At 40.2% G+C, this 12852-nt stretch overlaps 1 protein-coding gene across 1 annotated transcript in view; it reads left to right on the forward strand.

The window, feature by feature from the left end:
• Positions 1-12852, forward strand: part of SATB2 (SATB homeobox 2) — a 202570-nt gene that overhangs the window by 142081 nt on the left and 47637 nt on the right. The window contains exons 8-9 of the mRNA XM_055398427.2: positions 1353-1565; positions 6161-6316. Of these exons, the coding sequence (XP_055254402.1) occupies positions 1353-1565; positions 6161-6316 (369 nt within the window). The remainder of the gene's footprint in view (positions 1-1352; positions 1566-6160; positions 6317-12852) is intronic.

The raw sequence follows: 12852 nt of genomic DNA on the forward strand, positions 1-12852 counted from the left end.
GAAATATGTTTGGCATCTACTTTTTAGAATTTGGGATTATCCCCATCTCTTGTAAGACTCAGAAGTTAACATCTTAGCTTTTTCTGAGGTATCATCCTCGGGCCTGATCTCATATTGCCCTGAGAAGGGATGTTAGCTGGGAATGCCTTTATGTGATAATCTAAGAAGTGTGCAGAATGGAGGGGCTTCCTAGGTGGCTCAGTGGTGAAGAATCCACCTGTCAATGCAGGAGACCCAAATTCAATCCCTAGGTCAGGAAGATTCCCTGGAGAAGGAAATGGCAACTCCAGTATTCTTGCCTGGGAAATCCCATGATCAGAGGAGCCTGGCGGGCTACAGGCCATAGGTTCACAGATAGTCAGACACAACTGAGCAACTGAGCACACACGCACATGCAGGATGGAAATGGATCAGCTTTTGCCCCAAGGACTGTGATGTCCCACCTCAGGTCTCTACCTTTTTCTTGAGTCCATACTACTTTTCTTTCAACTTGTCAGCATTTTTCCTTTCTTTGTGAGCAGAGCACATGAAAACATTCATTTCCTATGTAAAGCATTCTATTTGGATGGGTCACACAGTCAGAAAGTATCCAAGCCTATCATGGCATTCTCTGAGGTGTGCTGTGGCCCTTCACCAGGTTGCAGCTACACTTCTGTCACTTCAGTGGTGGAATTGGAGTGTCCCCATGAGGGCATCTCATAAAAAGGTTTGGGTGCCCTCTGGTACACATGCCAGGAAATCTATTAAGTATGTGGATTGGGAAGCTCTAACACAAGTTAGAGCCATTTACTTTGTGTCTTTTTTTTTTCCCCCACAAGTAGCATCTATATTGAAAACAGTGGCCGGTCACACAGAAATTCAGCCAAACTTTTTTTTTTTTAAGTCGATGTAAATCTCCCATGCTGTTTAAATGTCGGAACTAAATTTACCAAACTTGGCAGATTTGTAAAGCTGAGCAGGACTGCCAAGTGTTCCCAGTTTCAAGCAGAGAGAGTTCTAACAGTTCCTGAAATACTTGTAGGAGGCACCTGGTGGTAATTGCAGTTTCACAATTCTTCCCAAGCGCCTACCTTGCTAGCTGGCATCTCTGTACACTGCTGATTATTACAGTGATGATAAAGTGTCAGAATAGAATGGTCCAAAATAACGCAGAGCCCCCAGAAGCCAAGCACAATCCCTCCAAATCTTCTTGCTCGAGAACTGTCAGGAATTAGACCGAGGTTCTTGACATCACAGCCAGCTGGTTATACCAAACAAAGGGGAAGGGCGCAGGGATGGGGTGCGCCAGACAGAAACCACACCACATACCTGCAGATGTAACATGGCCTACTTTTTTTTTTCCATTTAATCAGGGGTTATTGTCTGAGATTCTGCGGAAGGAAGAAGACCCTCGGACAGCATCTCAGTCCCTTTTAGTAAACCTGAGAGCCATGCAGAATTTCCTCAATCTGCCTGAAGTGGAGCGGGACCGCATATACCAGGATGAGAGAGAGCGGAGCATGAACCCCAATGTGAGCATGGTCTCGTCAGCCTCCAGCAGTCCCAGCTCCTCCCGAACCCCTCAGGTGAGATATTCGCTCCTCTGACTTTTCACTCTTTGCCTTGGAGACATCTTACCTTCACAGATAACTCTGTTTTCCCTCGAAAACTAAGAGATGTAATTCTAGGACTTCTTAATCCACTGAATATGTGGGTTAGAGGATGTGAACCTGTGACCCTATACTAGTGGTTATCCTTTACTGTATCATCCATGCCATCCATTTCCGTTTAAAAAAGTCCCATTCTTCCATATGTGGTGGGGGTGGGGGAAGGATAACCGCTGGATGTCTGCATATAGCTGTTTGGTTATCAAAGAAGGGACTAGGGGATTAGTGTTTAGTTTGCATAGGAAGCACACTGCTTTTCCTCCAATTGTATATTTATTTGGATGGAGATAGGGTAGTTGGGGGCTGGAGACAGCTAGAGTAGTCCAAGTTCTGCTTGATGTAACCTGAAAGAGACGAAATCCGTGAGGAACCTGTGTGTGATGGAAGCATGCATATGCTGTGGCTAGATCAGAATGACTGGGAGCTCATTCAGAGATTCTGTAGAAAATGGTGGGAAGGTAGAACTTCATGTTTTCTTGCCTACAGTGATTCCTACAGGATCTTGGTTCAGCTTTCCATCCTTCTTTTCTCCACACTTTAAAAGCATTCTGTCCTCAGGTCCTTCTGCAAATGTATACATCTATTAATAGTAATGTGTGCTTTAAAGATTTTAACTGAAGGGTCAAGTTCTCAAGTAGCCAAGAGTCATTTCCAATTCAGATCTGAGTGCACTCCTTCTTAGCCCACTCCCTACTTCCCTTCTAGGGTTTCCCTGGTGGCTCAGATGGTAAAGAATCCACCTGCAATGCAGGAGTCCTGGGTTTGATCCCTGGGTTGGGGAGATCCCCTGGGGGAGGGCATGGCAACCTGCTCCAGTATTCTTTCTGGAGAATCCCCATGGACAGAGGAGCCTAACGGACTACAGTCCATGGGGTTGCAAAGAGTAGGACATGACTGAGAGACTGAGCACAGCACAGCTACTTCCCTTGGGCTTCTCAGGTGGATAAGTGGTAAAGAATCTGCCTGCCAGTGCAGGAGACACAAGAGACTCGTGTTCAGTCCCTGGGTCGGATAGATCCCCTTGAAGAGGAAATGGCAACCCACTCCAGTATTCTTGCCTGGGGAAGTCCATGGACAGAGAAGCCTAGTGGGTTACAATCCTGGGGTCACAGACACGACTTAGCGACTGAGCACGTACACACACAGTGCTTCCCGTAAACTTTTACTAATCAGCGGATTTATAGTAGAGTCGTCTCATTTACTGTTAGTGGCATGGTTGCAAGTTCCTTCTTGAGTTATAGTTTTCAAACCAAATATTTAACAGTTGTACATTTGTACAAATCAGAAAATTGGGTATGCTGAAAATGTGATTTTCTTTTTTTTTTTTGGCTTAGATACATACAGTTTTGGGTTTAGGAGTTTGTTTTCTGGCAAGGTCTAAGGAACTGATTAAGCAGAATTTTATTCTAATAGAAATATTTGAGCTTTTTCAAGTACATTCATTTTTTTTCGCACATCTTAACTCTCTTTATATTTTTACACTCTGCAATAGATTTTTAATTGAAGATCATTTCTATCATGAACTGCCAAATTGTGATACTTAGACCTTGGTGAATTATGAATTTTAGTTACTGTTAAACCAAAACTAAGACGCTTGACTGCTTACTTTGGACCAGTGAAGCCAAGTTTTTATACTTTTATTTTTTTTAATTTTGGGGCATACATGTTGAGCTATTGAGTTGGACAAGTTGTTAATTTGCACTAATATTTACTTCTATTAAATTCACCAACATTTTTGCCACTTTTGAAGCCCATTAAGCTATTACAGAAGAATCTAGCCATGCTTCATGGCCGTTTAACTGGGGAACTTTTCTCAGAAAGTCACTCCTTCTTGTTAGAAAATCACACATGTCTGTGTGTTTTGTTTTCCACTCCTTCATAATATTTTTCTAACAAGATTATATCTTAGGCATCTTTTCAAAGACCTGGTAGCTTTCAGAGCCAGACCAACTTACAAGGCTACACAGTTAAGGCCAATATTTTGTTTTTTTTTGAGCAGAAGAAAATCCCATCTAGAAAATTCCTAGATAAAGATGTCCTTTAGAGACAAGTTTAACACAGAAATTGATCATTTAATTTCACAGTTTGGAGATTTTTGAAAATAAATGTTAAATATTTTTCTCAAAATATATTTGAGAACATGGTCATGGCACTGACATTTTTACATTGTCTGGAACATCCTTCTTTTTCTTCTAGTTAAGCATTGAGAGGATTATTAAAGACGTTTAAAACACTTCATGATTACCTACTTAATGAATATTCTTTATAGAACTGTCTCAGTGGTGTAGATACTACTGTAAGGCTTTCATTGTGCAAACAAATGTCAGAAAGGTGCCACTGGTTCAGTCTTTGAGTTGGAGCCAGCATTCCAGGGCTTACACACACAAGGTCTTGCATAGGTTCTTGGATATTATTTTCCAGATCCAATAGCACTTTATTACTGGTTTAAAACAAATTGAAAAAATTTCGAATTCAATCCATACAGTCTCTTCTCATCATCCTTCAACTGGTCAGTATTCTTCAATGCATTTAATGATAACAAAGCAACAAAGAAGGATAAGAATGATCATTTATTGAGCACTTATTGTATCATATATTGTGGATATTTTGCATGGATATGGATCCTCACCATTTTGCATTGTTGTTCCCATTTTACAGATAAGGAAACTGAGGTTTAGGTAGGTTAAATACCTCTTGTAAGGTAATATAAATGATTGGTAGAGTTAGGATTTCAGTTCTGATTATTCTGATTCCAAGGTCTGGGTCCCTAAGCATATATTTCTGTGCTTTGACTTTAGCCCTCAGTGTTCCAGAAAAGATTTGATCAGTTAACATGATGTTGTCAGTGAGGCTAATAAAAAACCTGCATTGATAAAGGCAGAAATGCTATACTAAAACATGCATTCAGTAGGGAAAACACTCTGGATTAACTAGAAGTTTTAAGAAGAAAAAGGAGTCTTCTTGAAAAAGATGGGAGAGGATTAGAGTGTTATGGGAAGACCTCAAACTCCAGGGCAAGAAGAAAAGTATAAACACAGCACCAGTATAAACTGGAGGTTTTGGAGGCAGAGTAGCACAGTGGTCCATGAACTTGTGCTTTGGAGCCTGAGAGACTTGAGTTCAGATCATAGTTATTTCACTTGCTGCTGCATATCCTTCCAGCAAATTATCTTCTTTTATTTTCAGTTGTCTTCATCTCTAAAGTGAAAATAATAATGTTTAACTCATTGTGTTCTTAAAAAGAATAAAATGTGATGACAAAAGTAAAACACTTTCTGGAATGCCTGGCGCATAAAAAGTATGTGTATCAGTTATTCTTATTATTACTTTTCAGTAGTTAGAAAATAATATGAGACAGGAAGATCATAGGAGAATGGCAGAAGTCACTGAGTGCTTATAGGAACCAAAGCTTTCTTCTAAAGTTAGGATGTGACCCTGGCTTCAAGACATCCTTGAGAATGATCCCGTGGTGTCCACACTGTATGCCATGTCTCTCTAAGCCCTGCATGCTATCAGTCCAGTGGGGGAACAGCTCAGGACATCCACAGAGGGAAATTAGTGGTTTAGGGTTCTAGGGTGGGTGCGGACAAAAAGGAAAACAGCTCACTTTAGACCAAATCACCTGGCGGTGCTCAGGAATCTGAGAGTGGGGGCAGACTTTTTCCTTTGTCTGGTGGCCCTGGGTTCTGAGAAGGCTGCCCAGCCCCCTCTCCTTACTTACCATAGTTTTCTGGCAAATAGGTTCAAACATTTTAGGGTTATCCTAACTCCAAGAAGTACAGACACCTTTTATATTGTCCTTCATTTGTCTCTGAAGCTGATGGGAAATCATTCAATTAAAACGAGCATGGCAGAATACATAAAACCACAATATGAGTTTAAGAAAATGAAAACAGCACTTCAAAGGCATTTTGAAGCCTATTTTTATGAAATGAAATTTTGTTTCATTTCCACTGATTTCCTAGGTGAAATTAGGTGACTGTCTGGGTAGCATAATGATGATAATGGGGGGAAGCCATACATACTCAAATGACATATGTAAAGCTTTAATAAAGAATGAGACAGACTCAGGGGAGTGCATTAAATTGAGTAATAATTTATTATTTAGAGACCTCTACCCATTTACTCATTTTTTTTTTTCCTGGAAGATTGACTCTTCCTCTAAGGTGTTCTGTTTTCAGAAGGAAAAAAGTAACCGTGTGTGTGTTCTGAATGCTTGTGTTGCAGTTAGGTGATGGCTTGAGTTTGGTACCCGGAGTAGCCATCCTACCTGAGAACCATCTCGGCTACTGTGAGGGGAACAACAGGGTTGACAAGACTCTGCATGTCCTATAGGAATGCACTGCAATTATTTCCAATCACAATTAACCTGATTAGAATAATGGACAGGAAGTGTCCCTCTGTAGCTAATGCGGTTTGGCATCAGCTGACTGAAATCCTTTGATAATTTCTGCACAGATGGCTGGGCTGAATGCAGCACTTTTTAAATTATTATTTTCATGGTCTCTTGGTAGGCCAAAACCTCGACACCGACAACAGACCTCCCCATTAAGGTGGACGGCGCCAACGTCAACATCACAGCTGCCATTTATGACGAGATCCAACAGGAGATGAAAAGGGCCAAGGTGTCTCAAGCCCTGTTTGCCAAAGTGGCTGCAAATAAAAGTCAGGTGAGTGGATTTTTAAAGAGCAAAAGTGAGGCTGGAATTAGACTGTTCTCCTCCTCCCACCAATAAAAATACATCTGTTCCTATAATAATAATAACAATAATAATCCCTAGGGAACCTGTCACGTTCTTGCTTTTTGCGCTCCAGTTTGCTTTTATTCCCATCAGAGTTCACAATAAAGACTAAGTCAAAACCCAGATTTTTTTTCAATTTTTTTTTTTTCTTTTCCAAAAGAATCAGCCTTGAGGGATATCTCTCCCAATTCTGAATACTGCTATGTATGCTTTTTTTCTTTCTTTTGGGTATTTGAGCAAAACTTGGTGTGTTCAGAACAGCATCTTCCTGAGAACAAGTTTTAGCCAGGTCTCGTCACCTCACTTATTCCCACCAGGGGAATGGATGACTATGTTATAATAACTGCTTTTCAACCCAGCCCCAGAGACACCTTGCAATGTCAGGTGTTTCTTTTATGTAGAGAATACAGTTGTTTTTCCAGGAGAAAACACACATTGGGGACTGCAGAGTGAGTGCTGAGATCTTTAACAGAAAAACAGAGAAGCTTATCCAGTACAATTTTGCAGAGTGCTGCGATTGTGGGGAATGGAATGCTCCAGGGAGAAAGTAGACAGATGCTTAGGTTTTTTATTTCTGAAAGCAGCAACAGTTGAAGGGCTGTACTATCTGTTTCAATTTGTTTAAAGGGACAACTACTGCCCTGTCCTAGAATGGGTTATGTTGAGGTGCCTACTTATTTATTTCTGGGTTGAACAATTAGATGCAGGGTGAAGGAAACAAAAGTTAGTTAAAGCTTAATTTTGAGAGTCCTTTGATTCAGAGCTTGATTTCCTCTGTGGGCTTGCATGACAAATGCTTTCATCCCTACATATGTAAATGGTAAAATGGTCCATCCTCTCCTGAACAGATATGCTTTGTGCTGTAGAGAAAGGAAGTTACTAAATCTTGTTTTAAATAAGATGGTTTTTAATGAAAATTAAGTTTTTAAAATGATAGTTAAATGCTATATGTATACTAATTATATGGTTTGGGGAACAGACTTTTTTTAGCTGTAATTTTGCAGTAACCTAAATTATTTTTCAGATGCTAATAAAAGGAGAGCAATTTTGAAGAGGGTTGATATATTTGTTTCCCCTATTCAATTTTTATGTCATGATTTTTCCAGATTATTCTTTCTCTCATCAATGAAATCATTGCAATGTAGTTGGCTAAGATATCATGTCCAATCATAGTATGAAATACATGAAAAGAAAATACCATAGAGCCTTCTTAAACTGTTAAATGCATAAAATCCCATGTACCACATGGCAAAATATAATGAGAGTTGGAGCTGTTAAACGAATAAAGCTGTTAAATGCATAATGCCACTTGGCAAAACTACTGTGCATTTAATGGTTTTCCACTGTGTAATAAAGGACATATGTGGTAAATGTGCAGTAAGTATAAAACTACACAATTGCTTTTGCAAACCTGCCCCTTAGTCGTGACTTGATGTAAATATCAAAGTTGCACTCAGCCCTCCTTTTATAGCTGCTTTCTAGAAAAACTCAAGGCCATAGTCTAAGAACTTGATTCAGAATGCTTGTCGTCTTCCTGTTGACTTGGCACTATTGCTTCTGAAAATAGTGTTGACTCCAGCCTCCCCAAGTAGTTCAGGTGGCTGATTGAAAACTGTGTTTGCCAGTTGGCACAAATGTAGCTCTCCAAATTTTTATTGCCTGCAGAACTCAGTAGCCCTGTTTCTGTAGAGCTTGGAGTGAAATATAGTTCTAGGACCTGATGTGCTAAAAGGTGAGATTGAGCCTAAATGGAGATAAGATGCTTTGTTTCATGTTTGTTTTCCATTAGGGTGGTGATTTCATTCACATTTATGAATAAGGAACTTTATTTGTAAACAGCTGACAGAGATTTGCAAATCAGGTGTTAAGTGTCTTAAAAACGGCACTGTCAAACAAAATAAACTTAGCTGATAGTTTCAAAGGCAATTTAACATAAGATATTCACTCTGCTTTGTAAGTACTACCAGCATTTACTTGATAAAAAGCATCCTTAATGAAGTCAGTGGCATGATGTTGTACCTTGCACTTGTGTTTGGTACATGTCCATAAGGGTTTTGTGTGTGTGTGTGTGTGTGTGTGTGTGTGTGGAGTGACTGAGGAAGTAAGGGTACTCCGTTCTCTCAGAGGTAAAATTAGGAGAACCTTGAATAGGAACTCTTGTGAACTGGAGTGGGTTTGAGCCTGGAAGGCCCTGTTCAAACACATATACTAACCCCTCCTCTTCCATTTTACATGTCTTAAAATAGAAAGGAACCCTCCATTAAATCTTATTCATTCCTTGCTATGAATTGCTGTCATCATAATAAAAATAGTAACCTTACACTGCCTGTGTGTTAGGCAAGCTTTGAATGAAGAGTAGGAAAAGGAGAGGACAATTTTTAGAGATTGAGAGTGGTGGGGCAAGAGTTTCCTCGAGGGCTGTAAGAGTTTAGAAAACAGGCATGGTTGGAGAAGGGGTTCAGAAAAGGAAGTAAGAGTGACAAACATTTGCAGTTATGCCTATGGTCCTGATGGTGAAAACAATATTACTGGAAAGTGTGTGTTTCCTGAGTGTGTGGGTTACATCAGGGTGCATTTGTAGGGTCGAAGACCACCTGTTCCTTTAATTGGGCTCTGGCTCCTTTGTCACGGCCAGGCCAGCCCATCATCCAATTCTACTGACTGCCTCCTGTCTGATCCTTGGCCTTCATGTGAGAGAAGCCAAAGAAAGAAAAGCAGGAGGAAAAGTATGTTTACGTACATTTCACCTTTTACTTTTGTTTCATTTTCAATTTAGGATCAATTTTAGGTATTGTGTGTGGATGTGGATGTGGGTTCTGAAGACTCTCTTTTCTTTCTGCGGAATATTCAGATTATTGGTCTTCATGGGATGGGATAAACTATGGTCAATGGTTGTTCTCTGTGAGCCAGGAGTGGGGGTTCTCAGTATGAACCATAGTGTAAAGGCATATGGCATTTCCCTCACAACTTCAGTATGGCCCTACATACAAAGGGCCCCCAGAGAATAAGCACCCCAGTGTTCAGTCTAAGTGACTACAGGAACTCTGTGTCCCAGTCCCTCAGATTCTGTAGAGTTACTCTCCCACTCTCCCTTCCTCCCCAAGTGCAGTTTATCACATGTGATCTGGAAAATGGAAATCCAGCAGGGAGCAAACACAGTGACCTGTGTGGCATCCCCACTGCAGTGCTCCAGGGATGGCCATGTACTTCATGACAGCATCTTTAGCTACATTTCTTTCTGTTGACATCAGCTGCCCCTTTCCCCAGATGTTAACTCACTATTCCTCTCCTCTCTATAGAAGCTATAAAAAAGCTTCTCTTTTTTATATTGCTTTCAGTATTCAACTCATGGAGTGCTGAGGTTGATCTGAGGTTGGCTTTATTTTGAAAAGAGAGTGAAATTTTATTATTTGTACACCCAAAGAGCCAACTCTACATATGTCTTTTCCTATTAGGTTTGGGTGGAAATAGAGTAGGTAGAGGAATGGGAATGGACTTATTACTGTTCTACTTTGCCTTCATTAAACAAATGAATAAAAATGTTAGAAGGGCACTAGGTTTGCTTTCTTTTTTTTTTTTTCTCTCTCTCTCTTTTTTTTTTTTTTTTTGGCGGGACAGGAGGGTCTTGGTTTCTATTGTTAGGAAGGTAGAGAGAAGCTGAAACACTGAAAAAAGGGAAATAGACATCCTGGTTGTAAAACTCAGTTGGTGGTAATGAAAGGGCCAACCCCAGAGTCTGCTGGTATAAAAGAGGGAGTGACCTGGGAATAAGGGGGCGGTCTCTGAAGGGATGACATTGTATGATATCCTCATCATCGCCACCAGGATTTAAAAATGCCTGCCAGTCCTCGAGTTCTTCCTGCCCCACATACCCTCCAGGCCCACAAGCTGCAGGAGCTACTGCTCTGATCGAGAATGAAGGAGTCCTGACTCCTACTGCAGAAGACGGAGGGAGCACAATTGTGACCCTGCCACAGTGGGGAAAAGGAGTTTCTGGCCTTCGGTATGCAGTTCTCAAATAATTTCCTCCATAGAAGATGTGTTCTTCATGGTGACTGGGTTTCAATATGCCGCATACTTTATGAATGCTATGATTAAATAGATTTTGTGTACTGATTGGCCTTTATTCCTTGTCATTGTTTCACCAAGAAAAGATATATATATTCATATTCCATGCACTCACTTACTGACTTAACAAACTGTAATCCTAAGTAGAAGGCTTCTTAAACTTTAGATGTAGATTATAAACTCAGATTTTATGAACATTCTTTATTATAAAATATTTCCTTATAGATGATCTAATTTGACTAACAAGTTAAATGATTTAAAATACACAGGACTCCACAGCAGATCCTTTTAAAGGTAAAAGTAAAGACAGACAACCGTACATAATGAAAAATAATTGGCATATCTTTCGGTTTGTTTCCTTCCTTTTACTGCTTTTATATCACATTCAGTGTAGTGCTAACGTGTTTTCTTCATTCAATCATGGGTTGCCATATTAATTTTTGCTTTTGTATATCTCTTCTTAAAAATGTCCCAGGCACAAGTTAGTTGTACATATTTCCTTTTTAAAGAAATAACTTCTGTTTTATGATTACTTAAGTAATAACATCCTCATTTTATTTTTATTCTTTAATTCAAAGGCATTTCTTTTCTTCTTTAATGCTATTTATTTTGAATAGGTAGCATATGTTCATTATATAAGCTTCAAAAGGGACAAAAGAGTATACAGTGAATAGTCTTCCTCCATCCCTCACCCCTTAGCCATCCTTAGAGGCAGCCACTGCCAACATTTGTCCTCTATCTTTGGAAATACAAGTTTATAGGCTTTCTTTGTCCCTATGCACAAATGATTAGCATACTTTACACACGATGTTTTCTTTACAAATCCTAAAGGTCTTTCCATATCAGCACACTTAGTCCTCTTATTCTTTTAAGCTGCTATGTCATATTGGATGGATTGGATGCACCACAATTTAACTCTTCGTGGGTATGTAAATCATTTCTAGTCCTACCATATTGAAAATAATGATAGGATTTACATTCCTGTGATGTCCTTGCCAGTGATGCTTGAGGGTCGCTGCCTCTATACCTTCACCTAAGGCATTTTGAATGACTTAGTTGACTACAGTTTTGGCCAATATAAAATGTTTATATTAAACAGAAGCAAAACAAAACCCTGAACAACTGGAAATTCCCACATCTCCCTCTTCCACCAGGTGGGCTCTGCATATGTCTCCACATATGATCCCTGGCTAGTGGTCCTGTTCCCTTGTACCTGCTGTAGCATCTTTGGTCAGAGCTGCATGCGGCCTTACTGTGTTCCCCTAGGCCCACCTCCTGGCTGGGGCGTGCAGGTTCTGCGATTGCTGCCAAAGGCCCATCAAGATGAGGGCCGAGTGTCCTTGTGGGTCGTCAGGTGGCAAGGAGAGATCGCACACCCCCTGAAATGTCACCTGCAATGCCCCATCCTCATTTTAAAAAATAAAATGAAAAAATATAAAGGCAAAATATGAATAGCCCATAATTTCACAGCCCAGAGGTAGTTGCTGTTAACCTTTTAGTCTTCTAATGTGTGTGTTTATATCCTGGTTGGAATTATACTGTAATAAGACAGTTATAAATTATAAATTTTTAAACCACCTTTTCTCATGGGAGAGTATATTTATGAATTGTAAAGTATCTTCAGTCTCATTATTTAGTTTCTTAGCCTTTAGAAAATATCACACAAGGATCAATTTTGCCACTTTGCCCTGAAAGTGGTTTGACAGTTACCTTATTTTTTATGTTCCCTTATGGAGATGGCTTTATTGGGACTAGGATTGCTCAGGCTATTGGGGCTTCCCTGGTGGCTCAGTTGGTAAAGAATCTGCGTACAATTCAGGAGACCTGGGTTCAATCCCTGGCTCAGAAAGATCGCCTGAAGAAGAAATGGCAACCCACTCCAGTGTTCTTACCTGGAGAATCTCATGGACGGAGGAACTTGGTGGGCTACAGTCTATGGGACATGACTTAGCAACTAAACCACCACATTGGAAGTAAATGTTTGACTGCCCTGATCTCTGGTGTAAAGAGTGACAGGAGAAACTGGCCGTATGATGCCACGTGTAGAATGAGGTGGTGGTCTCGTCTCACTCCCAGTGTTTTCGCTTCTGCCATCTTGTCTCAGTGTATAAGGCAGACTAAAATGAGGTGTGTGGCCTTGCCGCCCCTTCCTGATGGGCAGATTTTATTTGAACACATTTTGACAACCTTTCAAAAAGCAGCTTCTACTCTTGTCAACTGGGGCGTGTATACTACAATGTCAGTGCTGTCCACCAAGCTTACATGAAACAAATTAACATATTTACACTACAATTCCCATTTGAAAAAAATTCTTACAGCAAGTAGTGAAGAAATTAGGCTTCTCAGTATTCTCAAATGCCAAATTAAGTGGACAATGAGTAAGTACAGTGATGCCT

This window comes from Moschus berezovskii, chromosome 2, assembly GCF_049115385.1.
Source record: "Moschus berezovskii isolate FMDL1 chromosome 2, NW_MosBer_1.0, whole genome shotgun sequence".
NCBI classification, from domain to species: domain Eukaryota; kingdom Metazoa; phylum Chordata; class Mammalia; order Artiodactyla; family Moschidae; genus Moschus; species Moschus berezovskii.